The following is a 22,853-nucleotide window of genomic DNA, read 5'->3' as shown; positions in this document are numbered from 1 at the left end:
TATGCCGCATTCTAGTTAGGAAAACTGCATGGAAGAGGTTTTTGTTTTATTTTATTTGCACTGTCGTATTTTTTTGAAAGATTCGGAGTTTTAAAGCATCTGAAATCCTGCAATTACCAGCACCTTCTTATTCTCCAATGTTTTCAATATTTGTTGAACCACCATTTCTTTGTAAAGCGAATTCAAGTGAATTTCTTAGTGTTCCTCTTTGTTTTCAATGCTTGTATTGCGTAAAATAGAGTCTGGCCTGTACGAAGCGCAGCTACACAAGGTAAGGACAGTGAAGACATGTCTTCACTTGACTTTATTTTTGTTATATATTTTTTTTTTTCTTCCTTCTCTAAGGTTTTATTCCAGCAGTAATTTTTCAGCCAATTTCCTTTATTCACTAAACTCGAGCAAAAAAAAGGAGAAAAAAGACCGCTCTTACTACGATTGAACTTAGATATTCAAGTTCTGAATAGCGAAGTGAGACTCCGAGTTGTAATTTTTCGTGATCAGTTGCTGTGTATGCAGTTATTATCCAAAAGCCACATATTTTGATATTCCACGTGTAGGTTTATTTTTGGGTGTACTTACTCATGGAAATAGTTTTGTGATCACACAGTATTCTGGTAAGTTTTAAAAGCTGAAAAGATTCCGGTATAATTTACAAGGTAGACTGTAGAGCTGGTGCACCAAAAAAGTTAGAATTTTATTAGCTTTTAAACTTTTTTTCTAAAAAATATCGTATGAAAACCTCCATGCACTTTTAATTTGCTTATTTTTTTAGCATTAACCTTCGATGCCCTACGAACTTCAATCCAGCTGATTTTTTCGTCCAAAAGCTAGCAGTGGTACCAGGACGAGAAATCGAATCACGTCAAGAGGTTAAAAGAGTGTGCGATGCTTTTCAGGAATCCCCGGAGGGAAAATTAATGTTAAAGGAATCAAAAGTAGCTGCAGAGTCAGAAACCTCAGGAGACGTCACTGTTCGGAAAAAGCGCTCTCCATATAAAGCAAATTGGTTTCAACAGCTAGGTGCTGTTCTACAGCGCTCCGTTATGTCCGTGTTTAAAGAACCTAATATTTTAACTGTGAAACTTTTTCAGACAATTGTAAGTCTTCCATTTTATTTCTTCTTAACTTATTTATTTCAAATTTATCAATATCAATACTTATTACCGACGGAAAAGGAGGATAAAAACCTAAAATAATAATGCAAAATCAGGAATAAACTGGAGTCAACGATAGTCTTGATTACTCTTCAAATGTAAATGCAATTATACTGTTAGATGTTCCTGTTTTCTGATGTCTTGGCTATTATCTTCTATGCTTGTTAAATAAGATTCATAACTGTTTAACACGCCAAAACACTGTTTTTAAAGCATTTAACGGCCAATTCTAAACTGAGATTGTTTTGAAAAGCTGGTGAAAGTTATCTGAGCAGTGACATTACATAAATTAATGGTTATGAAGCAATGACACCAATTTACGAAAATATTTTTTGGGAGGGGGGTGTATTTTCAAATATAGAGAGGTCATTTATGTTTTTATCATTTATTTCAACAAAAATACCAAAAAGAAATAATTTTTAAATCTAGGGGCAGGCAAAAAGATCTAGTTACCCCCTGCCCTTGGTGCCACTATTTTTACTTATAAGAACAAGTTTCCGAGAGTTAATTTATAAAATGTAATCATTGGCTGTCTTGCGTGCTCTTAGACTGAAAATAGATTTTACTGCTTCATATAGTCATGCTTATGAAGTGGCTGTTTTGAAGAAACTGACAGAACATTTAAGCCAATCAAATAAAACTGAAGAAGGTCGTCTAATCTCTGGAGGTTCACTTTCAGTGGCCCATGAAACCACGTTCTGATGGTAATTCAGCAATTATTATCATTATATATCAAATATTCAGTTTAATCTTATTTGTTGTTCCCAAGACTGATAATTCATTTTGGAATAAAAAATTATTCTAACATAGAGAATTTTGAAAAACCTGAAACTTTGGCAATCAAAAACAAAATAAATTAATTAAAAAAAAAACTTTCCGAAAAAGAATCTTTTCAAGACTTAAGATCAGATGAAATAGAAACCCACAATAACTCGAACTCAAAATGACTAGAGCTTTTTATTAAAGAACAAATGAAACCCAAAAGAACAAAAATTAAATAAACAATAATAGCAAAAAATATACAACAGGTACTAATATAAATGAATAAATGAATCTTAAAATGATTAAAGCTTAAATTCGATATGCACATCAAGCTGAAAACGAGCAAAATATTTTGCTATTGAAGTATAAATGAAACACAAAACGAACAATCATGCAAACAAACATACAATAGGTACTAATATAAATGAGTAAATAAATCTTAAAACAAGTTAAATTTAAGTTGAATATGCAAATCAAGCGCGAAGAGAACAAAAATCACAACAAGCAAGAGTTTTGCCTCCTTCTCTCACAGTAAAAGTCTAAAACCTATTGCGTCACTGGCACTTTACTGAAAAAGAATTATATTACAAATATTTTCTTTTGTAATTATTACAACATTGAAAATAAGCGTAAATATTACAGTAAATTAAATTTTGAACTGATGAGTTTTCGGCAATTAATATCACTATATATCCAATATTCATTTTAATTTTATTATTTTTTTCGAGACTAGTCAAGACAAATTTAGTTTCACTGCAAACAACTGTTTTAATATCCTTACCTAACTGAAAAGTACAAAGCCTTCTGTGTCATTTGAGCTTCACTGAAAAAGAATTATATTAAGGATATTTTTCTAGATATTACAGCATTGGAAAGGAAAATTAAAATTACACTGAAATAAAATCTTGAATTGATGATCTTTGAACAATTAATATCATTATATATCAAATATTCTGTTTGATTTTATTTGTGCTTTCAGAGACTGTTCAAGATACATATAGTTTCCAGTAAAGCGCCAATGACAATAGGTTTAAATTTTTACAGTGAGGGAAGGAGGCAAAACCCTCCTAGAAATCCTCGTTTTAAGCTTGATTTGCATATTCAATTTAAGCTTTACTTTTTTAAGATTTATTCATTCATTTATTTTAGTACCTGTTGTATATTTTTTTGCTATGATTGAATATTTGATTTCGATTCTTTTTTGGATTTCATTTATTCTTTAATAGTAATTTCTGGTCGTTTTGAGTTTCAGTTATTGCAGTTTTTTAGTTCTTCTGATCTTAAGTTTAATATGGCTTTTACTTTTCTTTGAAGAACTTCTTTTTTGGAAAGCATTTTTTTTAATTAATTAGTTGAAAATGTTTATTTATAAATTAGAACTGGCTATATTATTTCTGAGTTATTATTTAATTTTTGGAAATTTAGTTATTTGTGTGCTATCATCTGTTTGTACAGACTTCGAAAAAAACATAAAAAAAAGTATTAGAATCTGAGACTGTGTGCGACTAGATGATTGAATGGTAATAGGAATATTAATAGGCACCGAAGTTGGATAAATAATTCGACATTGACACACCCATCTGAAAATATTTCAATGTTAAAATGAGGAGTAGAAAACACGGTGTGGCTTTCATGCTATCATGGCTTTTTAACGATTTTCTACATCATTCTTATATTGTAGTTTATCGCTCTGCTTGTTGCTGCCATCTATTGGGGACAAGATGTCACAACTCCAGCTGGTGTCCAGAATATAAGCGGAGTACTGTTTATTTTTTTGACGAACATGACATTTCAAAATGTTTTTGGAGTTGTTGACGTAAGTCGTGTACTTTATTTGTTTTCACAAGACCTATGATTACGACGATCAAAACCTTTTTAATTACGAAGATGTACATGGGAATGGCCTATCAAAATAAATTTAGACAATATTTGGTGCAACATATTATTCAAATAGTATCCTACAGATACGGAAAATATAGGTTGCAGTTAGCCATATTCCTGCCACCAGGAGGCAAGTTGACATTATGAAGATTTGTAATAATAACAGCCCTGTCGTTAAGCTGGTAAAAAAAAATAGGAAAAGATTTGCGATGGAAAATGTTGCAACTTTTACTACAGCAACCAATAATTAGAACCCAAGTCCTAAAATTCGCCTCAATCAGAAACCCTTATTGCTATCTTAATTCACAAAGTGCAAATATTTTCAAACAGAGGTTTTGCCACAGCAACCAATAATTAGAACCCGAGTCCTAAAATTGGTCTCAATCAGAAACCCTTATCTCTGTCTAAATTCACAAAGTGAATTTTCGAACAAAGGTCTATTCTACAAAGTTCAGGAAAGGTCCGACAATTTGATACGAACGAAAATTCATTTAAAATGAAACTAGCTTATATCTCGGCTCTCCGCCAAAACAGGTAATTAGCCTTTTTCAATTCACACACAATTATGAACTACAATCTCAGGAAATGAATATCACGATGTGAAAATAAGAAAAGAAAAATGATAAACCATCACATCGGGAAAATTTAAATCTATCCATTCTATTACCTTTTTGTGAGGCATACTCATTAAAAAGTTCATTGAGCAATTTTTAAAAACCACAAATTCCCAACCCTCTTAGACCTTAAAAGACAGATTTCCCCATAGATTTTTGTGAATTCACGCCACTGCATAATTGCCCAGAAGAATCAATTTGTGGTCACTAGAACTGTTATCATAACCAATTGTACCGATAGAAATCACGTTACCTTCTTTGGCATAGTCCATTCAGCCTTCATTTCACTTTACCTGTGCTTTTTCTTCTGGTGTATAGCTATTAATCCAAATCTTATTGTAAAACGAGGTCTAAAATACAAAAAAGTCATGTTGTGTAAGACATTTTTTCTCAATTTCTTCATAAAAAGTATGATCGCTAGGTATGTTCGAGATCTGTGTTTTGTCAGCTAGATATTTCAATGACTTAAACCTTCGATCTTGGACTGCTTGATTCATTTCTAGCAGTTATGTTGTTTTTGGAAGTGCACTGCCCTAGTAATTTTCTTTGATTGTAACGCTTTCAATAGTTAAGCGCATAAATTCTGTAATCAAATTTATATTGATGATTGTGAAGGGTTACGCTTATCTACTGAATAAATTGTTTCAGAGTGAGTTTCCTTTCTGGGTAAACCTTCTCCAAATAAATATTATAATTTCTTTACTTCTCAGTGTCTTCCCTCTTAAATACAAAATAGAACTGTATTAATTTTTATAGAACAACTAGTCTAGAAAGTTAAGGCTAGTCTGCGCTTGGTTATCTTGTTAAAGCGAAAAAGTATTTAGGCTCTATCAGATTAAAGAGAAAACAAGCAATGGATCACAAACAAGCAATTGGGAATTAATCCTTGCAAATTGGAATTTATAGTTTTTATCGAAATTACGCTTTTTATCGTTAAAGACTAAAATATAAAGGTACCAATATGGATACAAGTATCAATATGGGAGACGACTCATCCCTTTAAATTCATATTTTTGTTATTTTAAAAAAATGCAAGTGTCAGGTTGGACAACTTTCAAACATCCATTAGGATGCTTTTTATTTGATATCTCGGTTACAATCAAAGGTTTTTATCCCTTTTTTCATGTTTCAACTTTACTTGAAAGTTACATAGCACAATAAAATGTCAAACAGCTGAAAAGTAGACAGTTACTCATCCCCTATTAATGAATGGTTCTGGAGGATCTTTATTCTTTCATGATAAAGCGTCACTTAATTTTAATTAAGATTAACAAAAGCAACTTTTATAGGGTGGGATTAATGGTTTTTCTCTTGAACCCGCCCTCCCCCTGTCAATGACGAGGGGGATGGGCTATCCTGTCACCACCTGAAACTTCAAAATTTTCTGCAATTCTATATATTATTTATACAATTCCAATTTTCTGTTCGCTAAATATGCTCCCATCCCCTGCTTTTGTCATATAAAATAAACTCTTGCAGGCGTGGCTCTGTTTTCATAGGGTACTTATCTCTTTTTATTTATAACTCCTGTGCTAAATCAGAAGATATATATAACTTTCTTTTTCTAAAACTGAGCTGTTTTCCTCCTATCAATATCCAATCAACCCTTTACCCACTAGTTACATATCCATAGCCTAATCCGCCTCACAGGAGGTAGCAGAAAGATGCAGGTATCGTCACTAAAACGTTAAAGAAGTCTCAAATCCTAAAGAGTACGTGATATAATTTAAAGCGCAGTAGAGTAAATGAAGCTACATTCGTAATCTATATGGTAAAATTTTCACGGATTTTGCCAAATTTTATTTATCGAAACAAAATTGTCGTCACTGACAAGCATTATCCAAATTATGTTTTCCCTCGATACTTGAAAGATCGGATTTTCAGCGTCCTGGAAAATGATGAAAATATGTCATATGTTTTTAGTTTCGACCACGAAAAAAGTTTCTTATTTTTCTTTGGACGTATCTCTGGAGTGATTACTGTTACTATAATTTTTTGGATGCTTCCACAAAAAGCAAAATTAGTCATGGATATAATTTGTTTTGCAGAGTGATATAAGTTGAGTCTATTTATTTTTTTCAGGTGTTTACCCGAGAAGTTCCTATTTTTATGCGTGAGCATTTTAATGGCATGTACAGAACAGATGTGTACTTTCTTAGTAAAATGCTTTCTGAAGCATTGCTCTATATAGCACTGCCTTTTGTATTCACTGCTATCCCCTACTATGCAATTGGCTTAAACCCTGCCGTTGACAGATTTTTTATGGCTTGTTTCATTGTTGTTCTTGTAGCAAATGTAGCTGTTTCTTATGGTAAGTATATAAATTACTGCTCTACAACGAAACTCCATCTGTAAGTTCTGCCGAGGTTTAATCGATCTCCTTAAAATCTATAAATTTTCATAGTTCTGCGAGTTTTTTCTTATTCTAAACTATAGCAGAGAAATATAGTGATAAATTTGACTTAAGAAAACGATAGACCATTTATGTAATGACGCTAGAACATCTTTGTGTCCACAGATGTGAAATTTTTTTACACTTATCTTGAACCTTCTTCTGGGGTTTCAAATGTTTCTGTTTATTTTAGGGCTTCATTGTTGAATGGTATGGTAAATTATATTTTCCTATAAATGACAAAGCTGAGAAGTTCTTTCGCTGGGTTACATTTATATGTCTGTACGTTAATAAAACTGACACGAACAATCTTAAGTAACAAGCATGATGACATGGACATGTTTTCCATTGCCATATTCGTATTTTCTGTTAGTTCTGATAAAAGCTGTCTTCGGGGCATATTTGTTCTGCGTACTTTCTTGGGTCAAAATGAATAAGCATGTCTTATCTTATTCTGCTGTTTCTTCCATGATCTTGAAAAAGCAAGAGGGCAGATTTGTTTCTTAGAACAATAAATGAACAAGGCATTTCTATTAAATAGCTTAGTACAGTGAATCTGTGAACGAGCAATGCATGATTAATCGCGAAGAAATTTTAATAACTTACGAATTTACACTCCGGTCTGAACATTTTAGAAGTGTTTTAGATCTATATTTAGATTTCATTGACTTGCGGGATTATAAAAAAGATAGAGCTAATCTTATTTTGTATGTAATTTTTGAATAACTTTACTAATAGAACACGAGTTTTACATAGCATAGAGATACCATAAAAGAGCCTTATGATAGACGCTCCCCCTTGCCGGGTAAAGAATTTAATGCACCGAAACCTATTTCTTCCGAGGAGCCCTAATGTTAGATAATCGCTTGGGATTATTTAATTAAATTTAAGGTGCTTTTGCTAGTGATTTTACAATGGCTTTTACAATTAATGATAATTTTGCATAGATTTAGACATTTCGACTTGTTTTGATTGTTTGGTTATACAGTTTTGTCCTAGGTAATTGGATAGGTGAGTAAGGTCAAGACATTGTTCAAGTGCTTGTTTATTTCAGTTGCTAAAGTACGAAAACAGTTCTTTTCTTCTTCTTTCGTTTCCTTCTTTTTTTTCGAACCAGTAATTTACCTCTTACACATTTTATGAATTTACACCAGCTAAACGTTTCGAGATTTTCAATCAGAAAAACGAAGAAAGTGAAAATATGATTAATGTCTTCATTTCCATCTGAAAGAGTGGCCAAAATTACCTAACGCTAAAGTCTCACTGAAAAACTCCTGTAATTCTCATTTCATTTTACTTATTTGAGGGAGGGGAGCAAGAAATCCATATATTTTACTGTAAACTGCAGGAAAGCAAGTGTCTCAAAATATCCTCTATCTAGTGACGAAACCTTTACTACGTGTGGTGCGGGAAGCCAAACATGGGGGAGGACAAGAATCATACGCCAGGTGTATTTGCTTACAAACTTGACTGTCAAAGAGGCTGTCAAAAATTGATTGTAAAAAACAATTATATAATTTTTTTTGCATGTGTCCTGATAAAGTTATTTATATAGGAGAAGCAAGACATTTATCTGATAATTTGGGCCAAAGGCTCAACTCAATCAATAACATTCATCTTTTGGGATCTTTGAAGTCCGGTCCAAGCTTCCAAGTGCATTTAGTCTTCAAAATTGTTTTTATCACTGTTACTCTGATGTAACAGTGACTCATGAATCTCATGATGAACAGTGGATTTTGTTCACGACCGTTTGGTATGGATAAAAATATTTCTGCACTATATTCGGGGTTGAAAGACTTACAAGTCAACTATTTATCGTATATTATGGAGACAACGAACTACGAGTATCCTTATCTTCATGTATCCTTACGTATCGTATCTTAACAAAAATAAAGCTACAGACCGCGTCTTTCTGCGCGAGTATACAGACATTACTCCCTTATTTAATTTGTTACTGTCTTTGGGTTTGTATCACCACCACTTCTTTCTTGCCCTTTCGTACTATTACAGCAATAAGATACATAATAATATAAGATCATAATTTCCTTCAAATTTGCAGGAACAAATTGACTATATACCAATCTTTGTTAGTATGTAGTGGATAATACCACACCCGGAACTTATAGAATCTCTGGTTTAAACTTATTCATCGCTTTACCCTCAAAAAGTGGCAGTCAGGTTAATGCATAGCCAAGAAACTAACATAGGTTTACTCTGTATTGTTTGCCTCGGATGGTTTTGTGCTACACTGACTTGTTATTTCTTTGATAATACATAGCCAAGAAACTAACATAGGTTTGTTCTGTATTGTTTGCCTCGGATGGTTTTGTGCTACACTGAGTTGTTATTTCTTTGATAATGAGGGAAAATATAAATTTGATATTTAAGTAGAGTAAGCAACTAGCAATAAATATTGGCATGACTGGATTTCCAATCCTAGTGTCATTTTCTCCTGAATTGAGACTTAAAACTTTTGAACTAGAAACGTGAATTGAAAAATTTTGGCTCCAGATACTGGTGATATGAATGGCTCAAATACACATGGTGAAGGGCTTAAAGTGATGCCTGAGTAAGAATTGCGTTTATTCTGGCAGTTTAATCGTGGTGGAGCTCAAGATGGATTTTCGACACTTATTTTCTTTTAATGCCAGCTGAGAGGAAGAAATCTCAGCCCAATGCTGACCCATGAAATAAATGACCAGATAGGGTTAAAATAATAACTATTTTTTTTCGTCCAGCATCACTAAGCTTACTCGATTATTTATCTTAATTAATTTTGTATTGTTCGGTTTTGTTTTGAAGATTGAAATCTTATTTTGTTTTAGGGTATATGATGTCTTGTATTGCCAGTTCAACTCAAATGGCACTGGCATTAGCTGCTCCTTTTATCATTCCCTTTCTTCTGTTCGGTGGATTCTTTCTCAATTCATTGTAAGCCTTTTTTGTACTTTGAGCGTTTTGGTTTTGTTTTTGAGATTTGTAAACTACATGCCAGTTCAAAAACCAGCTATTTTCAATATTAAAGTTTTCATAGTTTGCGGGCTATGTCTTGGGGAAAAACATTGTTCTGTCCATGTTTTTTTTTTCTGATCAGGGCCATGCAGCTAGGTAATACCGAGGTATCAAAATCTGAAAGTTTTTTTAATATATAAAATTTGTGATAGTAATAGATATAAATATTTGTTTTATTAAACTAGTAGCAAACAGTCTTAGCTCCAAAACCAAGCTCTACTGGATCTATGTGATTTCAGCCTCATGGGACGAAATACCTCTTGGAAACCCAAGTTCTAGTTTTGGTATCTCTTCTAGATTTCAAGGAAATTATTCAGGAAAATTAACTTGAAATATTGAACTCCACTTTATATGTTTTTTTTTGTTACTTGTTACTTCTTTTTTTATCGAGTTTTCTGAACCACTTTATATGTTTTATATATTTTCAGAAGAGAACTTGAACTTTTCTTCACTTTATTGAGAAAACTGAATTAAAGTAGAACTTTTTATCTTCGGAAGATAACTTGAACTTTTCTTCACTTATTTGAGAAAATTCAGAATTAAAGTGGAACTATTTATGTTCATTGCGGATATCCACAATCATAGTATAACTTTTTTCTATCTTTAATAAGAAATTGAGAGTGGAACTTTAAATACTTTTTTTCACCTCTGAGGAAAATCAAAACGGAAGTTGAATCTTTTTATTTTCTCTGGAAGAAAATAGAATTGATCTGTAACTTATTTCTTTCCATTGAGAAAATTTAGAAGAAAAGGTGAACTTTTCTTCACTTCGTTGAGAAAACTTAGAATTAAAGTGGAACTTTTTTTCTTCATGGAGAATATTCACAATCAAAGTATAAATTTTTCCTATCGTCTATGGAAAAATTAAGAACAGAACTTTAAATTTTTTATGTCTTTGAGAAAATTAAGAATTGATCTGTAACTTATTTCTCTTCATTGAGAAAATTCAGAAGAGATTAATAAAACCATATGTATTTTAAACGTGGTTGCTCATATTTCTGAAAACTAAAACCCAACTTTATTAAAAAAAAAATCAAATATTATTAATAAAATCAGAAGTATTTTAAACGGGGATGTTCGTATTTATGGATATTAAAATACAACTTTATTAAAAAGAATCATTATTATTAATAAAATCTGATGTATTTTAAACATGGTTGTTCTCATTTCTGAAAACTAAAACCCAACTTTGTTACAAAAAAAAAGTCGTAAAGTAATGTTGGGAGTGAAAAAATATGAGTACTTCAACTTTAAAACAGGTTTAGGAGGAATATTAAGAAAAGAACTTTATCTGAAATAATATAATAAAGCCTTTTGAAAAGTATTGCTTAGTGTTGGGGTATGCAAAAAGTCGTAAAGTAATGTTGGGAGTGAAAAAAGATGAGTGCTTCAACTTGTAAAACAGGTTTAGGAGGAATATTACGAAAATAAACTTGTTCTGAAATAATATAATAAAGTCTTTTGAAAAGTATTGCTTGAAGAGAACGTTCTGAAATTGTTATTATTGTTCTGAAATAACCTAATAAAGCCTTTTGAAAAGTATTGCTTGGTGTTGGGGTATGCAAAAAGTCGTAAAGTAATGTTGGGAGTGAAAAAAGATTACCAAAACCCTTGAAAATACTAATCATATAAGTTAAAATGTTGTTATTGTAGCTAGTTTAGAAGGAAAATGCTTCATCAAGGCTAAAAAAACCCTTGAAAATACTAATAATATAGGGTAAAATGCTGCTATTGTAGTTAGTTTAGAAAGAAGGACGAGATTTAATGTCCTTGGTAAAAGTCTGGACGTGATTTAATGTTTTTGGTAAAAGCCTGGACGAGATTTAATGTCCTTGGTAAAAGCCTGCACGAGATTTAATGTCCCAAAATGGAAGTTTAAAGAGTCATGTTGATGAAATCAAACAGTTAGTGGTAACGAACTGTAAGTAAGGAGCGACCCGGCTCAATGGTCATCGAAACTCTAAAAAACGGAGTTTTGATCCCAGTAGATACATCAAAAGAATCACATGTTAATGCTGATTTCAAATATATAAGTTTCATCAAGTTTAGTCTTACCCATCAAAAGTTACGTGCCTGAGAAAATTTGGCTGATTTTCAAGAAAAGGAGGAAAGACCCCCTAAAACCTATAGAACCTTAATGTAAATCACACCATCACATTCAGAGTATAACAGAACCCTACTGTAGAGGTTTCAAGCACCTATCTACAAAAATGTGGAATTTTGCATTTTTTGCCAGAAGAAAGATCACGGATGCGTGTTTATTTGTTTTTTTGTTTTTTTTCCCAGGGGTGATCGTATCGACCAAGTGGTCCTAGAATATCGCGGGAGGGTTCATTAGAACGGAAATTAAAAGTTCTAGCGCCCTTTTTAAGTGACCAAAAAAAAAATAGAGGGCAACTAGGCCCCCTTCCACGGTCATTTTTTTCCCAAAGTCACCCGATAAAAATTTTGAGATAGCCATTTTGTTCAGCATGGTCGAAAATATGATAACTATGTCTTTCAGGATGACTTGATCCCCCGAAGTCCCCGGGGGGAGGGCTGAAAGTTAAGAACTTTACCCAATGTTACATATAGTATTGGTATATTGGGAAGTATACAGACGTTTTCAGGGGGGATTTTTTCGGGTATGTGGGGTGGGGGTCTGGGGTTACATGGAAGGATCTTTCCATGAAGGAAGTTTTCATGGGGGAAGGGACATTGCTCTGAAGGGGGCGCCGGATTTCCCATCATTATTAAAGAAAAAGATCAGAAATTAAATTTTAAAAAAAGTTTTTCAACTGAAAGTAAGGAGTAAGATCAAAACTTAAAACGAACAGATAATATTACTTATATGATTTGGTTCACCCCCTAGTCAATACCTCGCTCTTTAAGCCAAAGATTTTTTAGTACTTTCATAAGAGCTATTTACTCTCAGTAACGGCCTTTGTGATTAAGGGGTTATTTTTAAAGAATTGGAACAAAATTCGAACTTTAGCTTAAAGAGCAATGTATTGACTAGGGGGTGAACCCCCTAATATACGATTTAAAAATCTATGAATATAGAAGTTCGTTACGTAAGTTAATTCGTAAGTTACGTATATTTATTACTGATAAAAAAGTTCGTAAATAAAATTAAACAAGTTTCGAGAAAGCCATTTAACCAAATAAAAGTAAAATTAATATGCAAATTTTGTTTTAATTATTCATATACGGTGAGCCAATATCAAAACCTGCATTAATTCAAAAACGTTCAAAAATTAAATAAAAAAAACAAGTTTTTTTTAACTGAAAGTAAGGAACGACGTTAGAACTTAAAACGAACAGAAATTATTCCGTATATGAAAGGGGCTGTCCCCTCCTCAACGCCTCGCTCTTTACGCCAATGTTTGACTTTCTCCCAACTCTATTTATTTTTAATAATAAAAAACTTTAGCGTAAAGAGCGAGGCGTTGAGGAGGGGACAGCCCCTTTCATATACGGAATAATTTCTGTTCGTTTTAAGTTTTAACGTCGTTCAATACTTTCAGTTAAAAAAACTTGTTTTTTTTATTTAATAATTAATAGAGGTAAAGTTATCATGTCTACGATTTTTAGGAATCTGATGATAATGGGAATTAAAAACCTGAAAATGCATAAAAGAATATTTAATACAGAAATGTTACCTTTAATAAGATGTGGAGCTGAGATCTGGGCGGAGACGCAGCACAAGACTCAGAGTCCCTTCAGCTCCAGTATTATAAAAGACTGTTTGGATTACATCAGACAACTCATTCACAGATTCTGAAAGGTGATATGGGCCTATTTTCGTTAAAACTACGTAGGTCTATTTTGATGCTTAGATTTTGGTTGAAGCTCATTAGGTGTAATGAAGATCAAAGTATAATCATCTACTGAACAAGTACTGACAAAATCTATCCTCTCCACACAAAAAAAGTGACCCTTTGTTACACAATTTACACAGACCCTTAGGTTATTTTAGTTACACAATTCAATACAAATTTCCGGGTAAATCGTCGCCTGAATCACGCTCTATTGGCTGGGGCGATTGGCTGGGATAATTTATTGGCTGGGAGCAAAGTACTTTGGATCGGAGCGATTAAGTAGTACAACATTTTGCGTCTAGAGGCGCTGTTGTACGCAGGGTCACTTTTAGGGCCATCCCAAATTAGGTCATTACTAGAAAGAGTGGGAATGCCTTACTTATGAACTGACGGTCTTGGCTCCCGTGATCTACCGACAAAATTAGTAAGCCAGGTACGAATTATCTTAGAGGGTAAAAAAATTCAGTATTGGCAAGGGCTGGTATTAAACTCTGCTACATTGAGGCACTATAATCAGGTTAAACCTAGTTTCGGAGAGGAAATTTATTTTAAATTTAATTTACCGGCTATGATTTTATGCCGATGGATTCAGTTTAGGGCGAATTGCTTTCCAATCCAAAGAAGGCAAATGGTGTTCGACAGGGGGATAGTACGTCCTGAATGTCGGTATGTGTGTCCTCTTTGTAGGGATGAGGACGAAGATTTGAACCATTTTCTCCGAAAGTGCCTGGTGCTCTCTGATTTAAGGGAAAATTATTTACATGGGATTGTTTTGCTGCTTCCTAGAATTTTACAAAGTAGTAATCCAACCACAATATTTCGTATTGGTGCGTACATAGAGAAGGGATTAGAAAGAAGGAAAAGTTTTTACAATTAATTATTATTAATTATATGGAATTAAACTTATTTTCTCGATAATTTACCAAAAGGTATTTTTCGCTATGTATTATGTTAATGTGTGTTTCGTAATTTGTTCTGTTGTGATTTCTTTATTTTTCATATATTTTTGTGTGTATATGGCTCTTGGGCTTTTGAAATACACGATCTATCTATCTATCTATCTATACAAATAAAGTCTGTCTGTCCTAACAGTAAGTGAGAGCTAATTTCCATATTCTGTCCTCCTGGGGCTGAAAACTAGCTTGATTAAAATCCTTTTCATTGTGAAATCTGCTAAAAGAGTTGGCTGATTCTCAGCCAAATCTGGTTAAAGGTGACAGCTATTATGCTGTTTCTGCATATTAAGGATCCGAGATGAATCCTCTCTAGAGGAATGGGTTCTTAAATTATAGTCCTCCAGATATCTTCCAAAAGGGGCTGTTAGATAAGAAGGTCTAAAATAAAAATGTTTGCAAACAAGAATGGTGCTACCTGCTCTTCCCTCCATCTCAGTACCTCTAAACGGCTTGAATTTCATTGGCATTTTATTGAAAATGGCATATATTTTGAACAGTAGGGTTTTTGTTTGTCACTAAAACAAACAAGATTACAGAAAAGAACTACGGAAATCAAAGTTAGACTTATGATTTGATATAAAATGATGTTTTTTTCTAGGACACTCAGAAACAGTTCGTGGTAACGAACTGTAAGTAAGGAGCGACCCGGCTCAATAGTAACCGAAACTCTAAAAAACGGAATTTTGATACCAATGGATATTCCAAAAGAATCAGCTTATTATGCTGATTTGAAATATATATGTTTCATTAAGTTTAGTCTTACACATTAACGGCTATGAGCCTGATAAAATATGACTGATTTTTGAAAAAAGGGGAATCGCCCCCTAAAAGTCATAAAATTTTAATGTAAGTCACATCATCAGATTCAGCGTATTAGAAAATTCTATTGTAGAGGTGTCAAGCTCCTATCTGCAAAAGTGCGGAATTTTGTATTTTTTGCCAGAAGAAAGATCACTGATACGTGTTTGTTTTATTGTTTTTCCGGGTGATCGTATCGATCCAGTGGTCCTAGAATATCGTGAGAGGGCTCACTCGAACGTAATTTAAAAGTTCTAGTGCCCTTTTTTACTGACCAATAAGATTGGAGAGCAACTAGGCCCCCTCCCCCACCACTTTTTCCCCAAAATCGTCCGATCAAAATTTTGAGATAGCCATTTTGCTCATCATAGTTGAAAGGCCCAATAACTACGCCTTTGGGTATAACATGCTCCCCACAGCCCCAGGGGAAAGGTCTTAAGTTATAAAATTTGCCCATTGTTTACGCATAGTGTCTGTTATTGGGAAACATGCATATATTTTAAGGTGGGGAGGGGACGAACTTTCTGCTGGAGTTTTTTTCCACGGAGGAATTTTAAATGGGGAGGAAAGTTTCCATGGGGTGAACTTGTCGGAGAAATCATACACTGGGGGAATTCGCAAGAATTCCTATGCATAATTCTTTTTATTTATCTTACTTTCTCTTTTCCGTCTCAGTTTTACGCGTGGAGTTGTTAATGAATTGTCCTGGGTAAATTTTCACTGGGATTAAATTGTCTAGAGGATATTTTCGTGGAGGTGGGGCCAGATTTCCTAGTATTATTTATAAACTTTCAGAAATTATATAAAAAACAAGTTTTTTCCAACTGAAAGTAAGGAGCAACATTAAGACTTAAAACGAAAAGAAATTATGACGTATATGAAGGGAATTGCCTTCTCCTCATTACCTCGCTCTTTACACTCTAGGGTGAATTCTGTCCCAATTCGTTAAGAACGACTCCTGAAACAGAAACGTCGTTTAACTAGAACAATAAGAAGCTTTTTTAAAACTACTAAAAAACTTTAGCATAAAGAGTGAGGTATTGAGGAGGAGGCAATCCTCTTCATATACGCAATAATTTCTCTTCGTTTTAAGCTTTAATGTTGCTCCTTACTTTCAGTTGAAAAAGTTTGTTTTTTTTATTCAGTTGTAGGCAAAACAAAAAGGGGAGGTTAGCCTTACCACTATTTCTGGCAATTTCCATTCATTTTAGATCTCACATATTCTTTAAAAGTAATTTCTATTCGTTTTAAAATAGTTATAAGACTACATTTCTGCTCGTCTTTTGCTTGATATAGCTTTTTACTTTTCCTTAGAAAACTTCTACTGTGGATAAAGTAAAGCGATTTGTTTTACTGTTGCTTCGTACCCATTTGTTCTTTACTGTTCTTTTATACTGGGTGATGTTTCATGGATCAAATTAAGGGAAAAAAGTCTAAATTCTAGCATTAAACCTTTTATAAGTCGAAAACTTCGTTGTTGTTTTTAGCAATAAAGCTTATTGCAGAACTTTATTGTGTGATATTCTTGAAAAGAAAATTTTGATAATTATATACAATTGCATTATTATTTATAAATTACCGTGAATTTGAATTCGTGTTTTATCATGTTAATTATTATGTATATTAGTTTTTTATAAGGCCTAATATTTTTTTTTTTTTTAACTTCTTTAATAAACAGCGAACAAATTTTCCAGGACACGGTAAATGGGACGCGATTTTTTTTTCTGTCACCTGCTGTAACTAGTGGCAACTTAACTTTTTGTGTCGAAATAGTGCTTCAATAGACTATTGCAATTTAAATTGATTTTTGATTATTATTAAATTTTCTAAGGCTAGAGAAAAAAAATATCATAAGAAGAAATTTTAGAATATAGTTCCATGCCATATTAATATGATCAAATGGTAAAAGAAAAATTAGCTCCTATGTGATGTATTAAGTATTTGAAGGGTTCTGTGCATATGTATCTTCTATTTGTCAATGTAGCCTATGCATACAAACATTACATTGCCTACGTTCTCATGGTTTTGTGTTCAGTATACGAACTGCTGTGACTCAAGACTTATTTCTTTTATTCCTAGTTTATTTTGATTTTCGACTATGGAAGTGATCTCATGTAACTGAGCTCATTTAATTGTTTCCTAAATGCTAATGCTCACTTCAGGTATCCTTTTCTCAATACATTCGTTTGTTTATTGTATTTTATTTTATTAATATTAGTTATCCACAACTAATACGATGTTGAAGTTTTCATAATTATTTTCCTTAATTTCCTGCATTTTTCATATAATTCTCATTGTTGCGCTTTATCAGATCCTCTTAGATGTGTGGGATCGCCAAAATACATTTTGTACTCAAGTGCCGGCTGCAATTTTATTTCACACTTAAAATTGTCATTATTTTGCCTTGTTTTCAGATCAGTCCCTGTTTATTTCATATGGTTGAAGTATCTGTCTTGGTTTTTGTACGCCAACGAAGCTCTCATTATAAACCAATTTCAAGGTCTTGACAGAATTGGCTGTGTACAACTTCAAAACAATACTGAAATCTGCCAGACTCCTGATGATATATTTGACAGATTAGGCTTTCAGCCCGTAAGTTTTCAATTTGCCTCAATTTAACCAGTACTCCCACTCTCTCCTAGCTTTATGAAGATTCCTCGAATTTCCTCAAATGAATCCTTCAAAATCCTCAAATGATTTCAAATCCTTTCAAATCCAAAATCCTCAAATTCTTCAAAACCTCAAATGATTTCCTTCGAAATCTCCCTAAAAACTACCGTCTGTAAATACACGAACATTAAAACACATTGCGTTAATCTTCATTTAATGTTAATTTTAAGGGGATTTCGCAGAACCCGTATTTCTTTCGAAAAAATTTGGGGAAACTGTGGAAATTTTGGGGTAGTAGAAGCACTGAGTTTAACTCTCTTTTGAAAGTAAAGAAAAAGAACAGATACACCCAAAATAACCCTTTGATAATGAATGGGTTATTAATATAGGTCAATACAGCGACTCTATAGCCGAAAACAACTTAAGATGGAAAACAATTTCAGCTGTAATTGGCGTTAAAAAGCCACCAAGACATATCTCATGTTGTTCAGTTAAATGAATAAAAATATTTTCAAAAAAAGAATTACAGAAAAAAAAGGAAAATTAAATAAATTCATCCATACGATGAGAAATTACTATAATTAAATATATGAAACCAAAAACAAGCAGGACTTAAAACGAATAATATCTAATTTAAAAATAACATGTTTTATTGTAGTTGAACAAATAAAAGAAATCGGACGTTACGAATCAGTAAAACCCATTTTATATCGAGAAAAAAAATTTTTGGTCCATTTTGGAGTGTCACAAATCGGATGCAACTTCTTTATCACAAATATTTGTTCCTCTTTGGCTCGTTTTGTTCAGTCTAAATGCCCAGTATATTTCAAGCCGATAGCAGACAAAAAACAAAATAAATTGACTTGTCTTCTTGCCTCTGCCTATATCACCTGTAGCTCTCAAGCCTATTGGAGAACAAACATTTTTTTCCGGATACTATTCCGTCACGAAATACAAAAATGCCGGGAACCAGTAAAACAGCTAAAATTAGCTTGAAATTTGTTTACTGCATCAGGTGCCCCGGGACTTATGCAAGTAATTTTCAAGCCGATCGGAGACGTGAAACTTATGGATCTGTTTGTAAGACAATCTATGCAACTGTAATAATTTACATTTTGAATAAATAGCCTGGGCCAGGCCAATTACAAGTTATGTTTAAACATCGGTGTGGGTTAACGAAGTGAATTAAAACAGAAAGTTCATCAAACAATTCGTGGTAACGAACTGTAAGTAAGGAGCGGCCCGGCTCAATAGTTAACGAAACTCTAAAAAAATGGATTTTGATACCAATAGATACATCAAAAGTATCATATTGTTATGCTGATTTCAACTATATAAGTTTCATCAAGTTTAGTTTTACCCATGAAAAGTTATGCGCCTCATAAAATTTGCCTTATTTGAAAAAAGGGGGAAACATCCCATAAAAGTGATATAACATTAATAAAAATCACACTAGCAGATTCAGCGTATCTGAAAATCCCATTGGAGGGAGTTTTAAGCATCCATCTGCAAGAAAATAGGATTTTATATTTTTTGCAAGAAGGAAAATCATGGATGAGGGTTTTTTAGGTTGTTTATCCAGGGGTGATCGTACCGACCCAGTGATCCTAGAATATCGCAGGAGGACTCATTCAAACGGTAATTAGAAGTTCTAGTGCCCTTTTTAAGTGACCATAAAAATGGAAGGCAACTAGGCTCCCTCCGACGCACATTTTTACCCGAAGTCACCCATTTAAAATTTTGAGATAGCCATTTTGTTCAGTATGGTCGAAAAATATAAAAACCATGTCTGTGGCGTTACGATTTAATGTGGCGTTAAAGACTGAAGCACCCGTGGCAATAATGATCGACTGCGCTAAATGTAATGTTAAGGGGATTTACCCTGTATACCGATCATGCCGGCTACGCCGTTAGGGTTTGAAGCTGTGAACTTACACCTTATAAGTTTACCAATAGCGTCACTTGTAACGCTAAAGATTGTGCCATCAAGGATTGCGCCAGAGCAATGGGGAGTGAAGTAAATGGGTGCCCCACTCTCTGAACGCGAAAAAATTAAATACGTAACTATATGAATGTAACCTCTTTTCCTTGAGTTATCTCGAAATCAGATTCCTTAGGGAACGTTACCGATGGAGACCTACGAACTAGTTACCTGCTGTGCGATTAGATACAGACATACAAATAAAAAAAACACAAATATAAAAGCAATAGTTTTATTGAGACTCACATTTAGGTGTACAACAGTGCTTCACTTCAACTGACAACAACAGAGGCAGAGATAATAATGACCAAATCTCTACAATGACTGCATAATGATGATTCTGACAAATGAATGTCCAATAATAGTTCTGACAAACGAATCCATACGAATGTCAATAATAATAATTCTGATCCACGAATGCTCTCATCATAATGCCTTTATAGTAATAATAATAATAATGACTGAATTGCAATGCCTGAATGCCTCAGAAAACACTTTTCTTCACTATATCAAATTATTCCTGATTCTGCGCCCTGAGAGCTATTTCACGATTGGCCCAAGTCCTGTGGAGGGGGCCGCTACCTTGTTCTTATGTTTACCAACTCACTTCATTATGCTAACTGTCCATCCAATAATTGGTTTTAAATATTTTTGATGATTAAACATTCATAACTTAAACTTCCAGTGAGATTTGCATCTATTTATTTTCTTATTACCAAATATATTTGCGAAATTGAAAAACAAAAAGCGTCATTGAGGCTAAAATGTAGTTCCTCTGTTAGTTTGTTGAGATTTTTTCTTTTCGAATCAAGATTTAAAATTCATATACTGAAGCTTAATTTATGATAGAATTAGGCCTATACTAATGAAGAAAGAGTTTTATTTTTTTGTGTTTTATGTATATAATCAATTAGTAACGGTGCAGATTACACTTCCCATCATTTAAAGACGTCCTGTCGTGCGGAATTGCTTGCCCTTGGGTTTTTCAAATATTCGTGATTTATTTACTATTGATCCTACGTAATTTTAATTGACATTGTATTATTTTATACTTTTATATAAGCTTAATCAGGGGTGCTAAAAATTTTCTCTTTTACTTTCCTTATTTTATTATACATCCCTATCTAAAGTTCATCCACCGGACTGAGATTATCTATGGTTCTAGCCTAGCTACTATACTAAAGATTTTTTTCTACATCTAACACTGATGACTTTTACATTACCTACAAGGTTGGGGTAATTCTACTTTTTCTATAAGTTTTTTTTTGAAAGTTCCCCTTGCACAAGTTTTTATCCTTTGCTAACTATAGGGTAACTGTGCTTCCTATCGACGCTACATTAAATAAATAGCACGACAACGCTAAACATAACTCTATAGGAACATCGAATATTACATATGTGAGCATTTTAAACAACATAATATAATATCTACCACATTCACTGGTGAGCCTTAGAACACTTACACCGGGACTGTTTCCTCACTAATATTAGTAATAGGATATTGGAATTTTTAAGTTATCGAATTTACTAAAATATGCCATATGTAAATGCACACCTATTTCACCATAATAAATGTCTTTGACCGTACTCACTCCTTCTGTTATAAATTATGGTCGTTCACTCTTTTCGTCTTGTACAAAAAATTTAAAACACTTACAATAGCTTCTTCACAGAATAGTTCGAGTATGGTTTTGTTCATCTTGGACGAAACGCTTTCTTTAATTGTCAAACGGGAAATGATACTCCCAGGTATGGGTGTGTGGACTTTTGATATCAGAGTTCATTCTCACCTGCTGTTTTTTGGATAGTTCATAAGGTACCTTATCGTTAAGGGGTTGAACACTGGGACTGTTGAGACTTGGGACCTGATCTATTATCAACACAGTCCGGATTGGGTTGATTTTCTTCTCAGCATATCGTTCTTGGGATATTTTAAAATACATAGAGAATGTAATTCTCGTATAAAATTGTTCGTTTGTGCACTTAGAGATTACAGTTCTCTTGTAAAATTGTTCGTGCCTGGCTTGCGTCTATTAACTTTTGTGGTGATTCCTCGGTTAATCACAGGGGAATTGATGTTCGGATTTGGAATGGGTCGACATCAAACTTTCGTGACTCCTTCAACATATTGTCTTTAACTTGTGGGAGGGGTATATTGTCACTGAGGGGTTAGTCACTGGGGTTAATTTTGGTTCCTGTAATTCAATGGTTGGTTGCCAGGTCCATTTTTCAGAAATTATCTCGCAGCATTTATGGAATAACGGAGATATTAACTTTTTGCATTTGATAGAGGTGATAGGATGGATTCCGAGAAATGGTCGAAAGGGAATCGACGCGTGAATCTGCGACACATAAATAATTTTTGGGATCATCATATATCATAACTTCACAGTCGTATGGTACATGGGTCCATAAGAATTATCAAAGGTGATATTTATGTACTTATATCCTGTACTGGTAGATTGGGTTTTCGGGATTTATGTGTTTATATAGTTCGATAATGCACTGGATACTGAGATTCGAATATAGTGTTACCTGTTACATAATATGGTTTGCGGTCGACAAAACAACAATCAAAAGGTAACTGTAATTTTTGTAAAAGAAGCTAGGATGAAAATTGCCTGGAGTCTATGGTGAGTACTCTTCGTTGGTTGAGGTATGATGAAAATAGATGCTACTAGGTTGTATCTGAGGTGGACTATGCATTGTAATGATCGATTTCCAATATGTCATTCCACTTCCTGTAATAAAAATAATGAGGCAGAATCACACGTTCTTTAAAACAAGTCATCATATTACATAATAAGCAATATAATTGGTTACTGTTCAGGATGATTTAATCCCCCACAGTCCCCAGGGGAAGGGCTGCAAGTTATGAACTTTGCCCAATGTT

General features: G+C 33.4%; 1 protein-coding gene across 1 annotated transcript in view; it reads left to right on the top strand.

Moving 5' to 3' along the window:
* w (eye pigment precursor family transporter white) overlaps positions 1-22,853 on the top strand; it is a 45,138-nt gene that overhangs the window by 18,138 nt on the left and 4,147 nt on the right. The window contains exons 6-10 of the mRNA XM_089107900.1: positions 773-1,097; positions 3,598-3,732; positions 6,494-6,722; positions 9,629-9,734; positions 17,784-17,961. Of these exons, the coding sequence (XP_088964026.1) occupies positions 773-1,097; positions 3,598-3,732; positions 6,494-6,722; positions 9,629-9,734; positions 17,784-17,961 (973 nt within the window). The remainder of the gene's footprint in view (positions 1-772; positions 1,098-3,597; positions 3,733-6,493; positions 6,723-9,628; positions 9,735-17,783; positions 17,962-22,853) is intronic.

Source organism: Artemia sp. Qi Xiang Cuo, chromosome 1 (assembly GCF_049724085.1).
Source record: "Artemia sp. Qi Xiang Cuo chromosome 1, ASM4972408v1, whole genome shotgun sequence".
Lineage (NCBI taxonomy): Eukaryota > Metazoa > Arthropoda > Branchiopoda > Anostraca > Artemiidae > Artemia > Artemia sp. Qi Xiang Cuo.
Note: the sequence above shows the minus strand (reverse complement) of the source record. Positions and strands in the feature narration are given on the sequence as shown.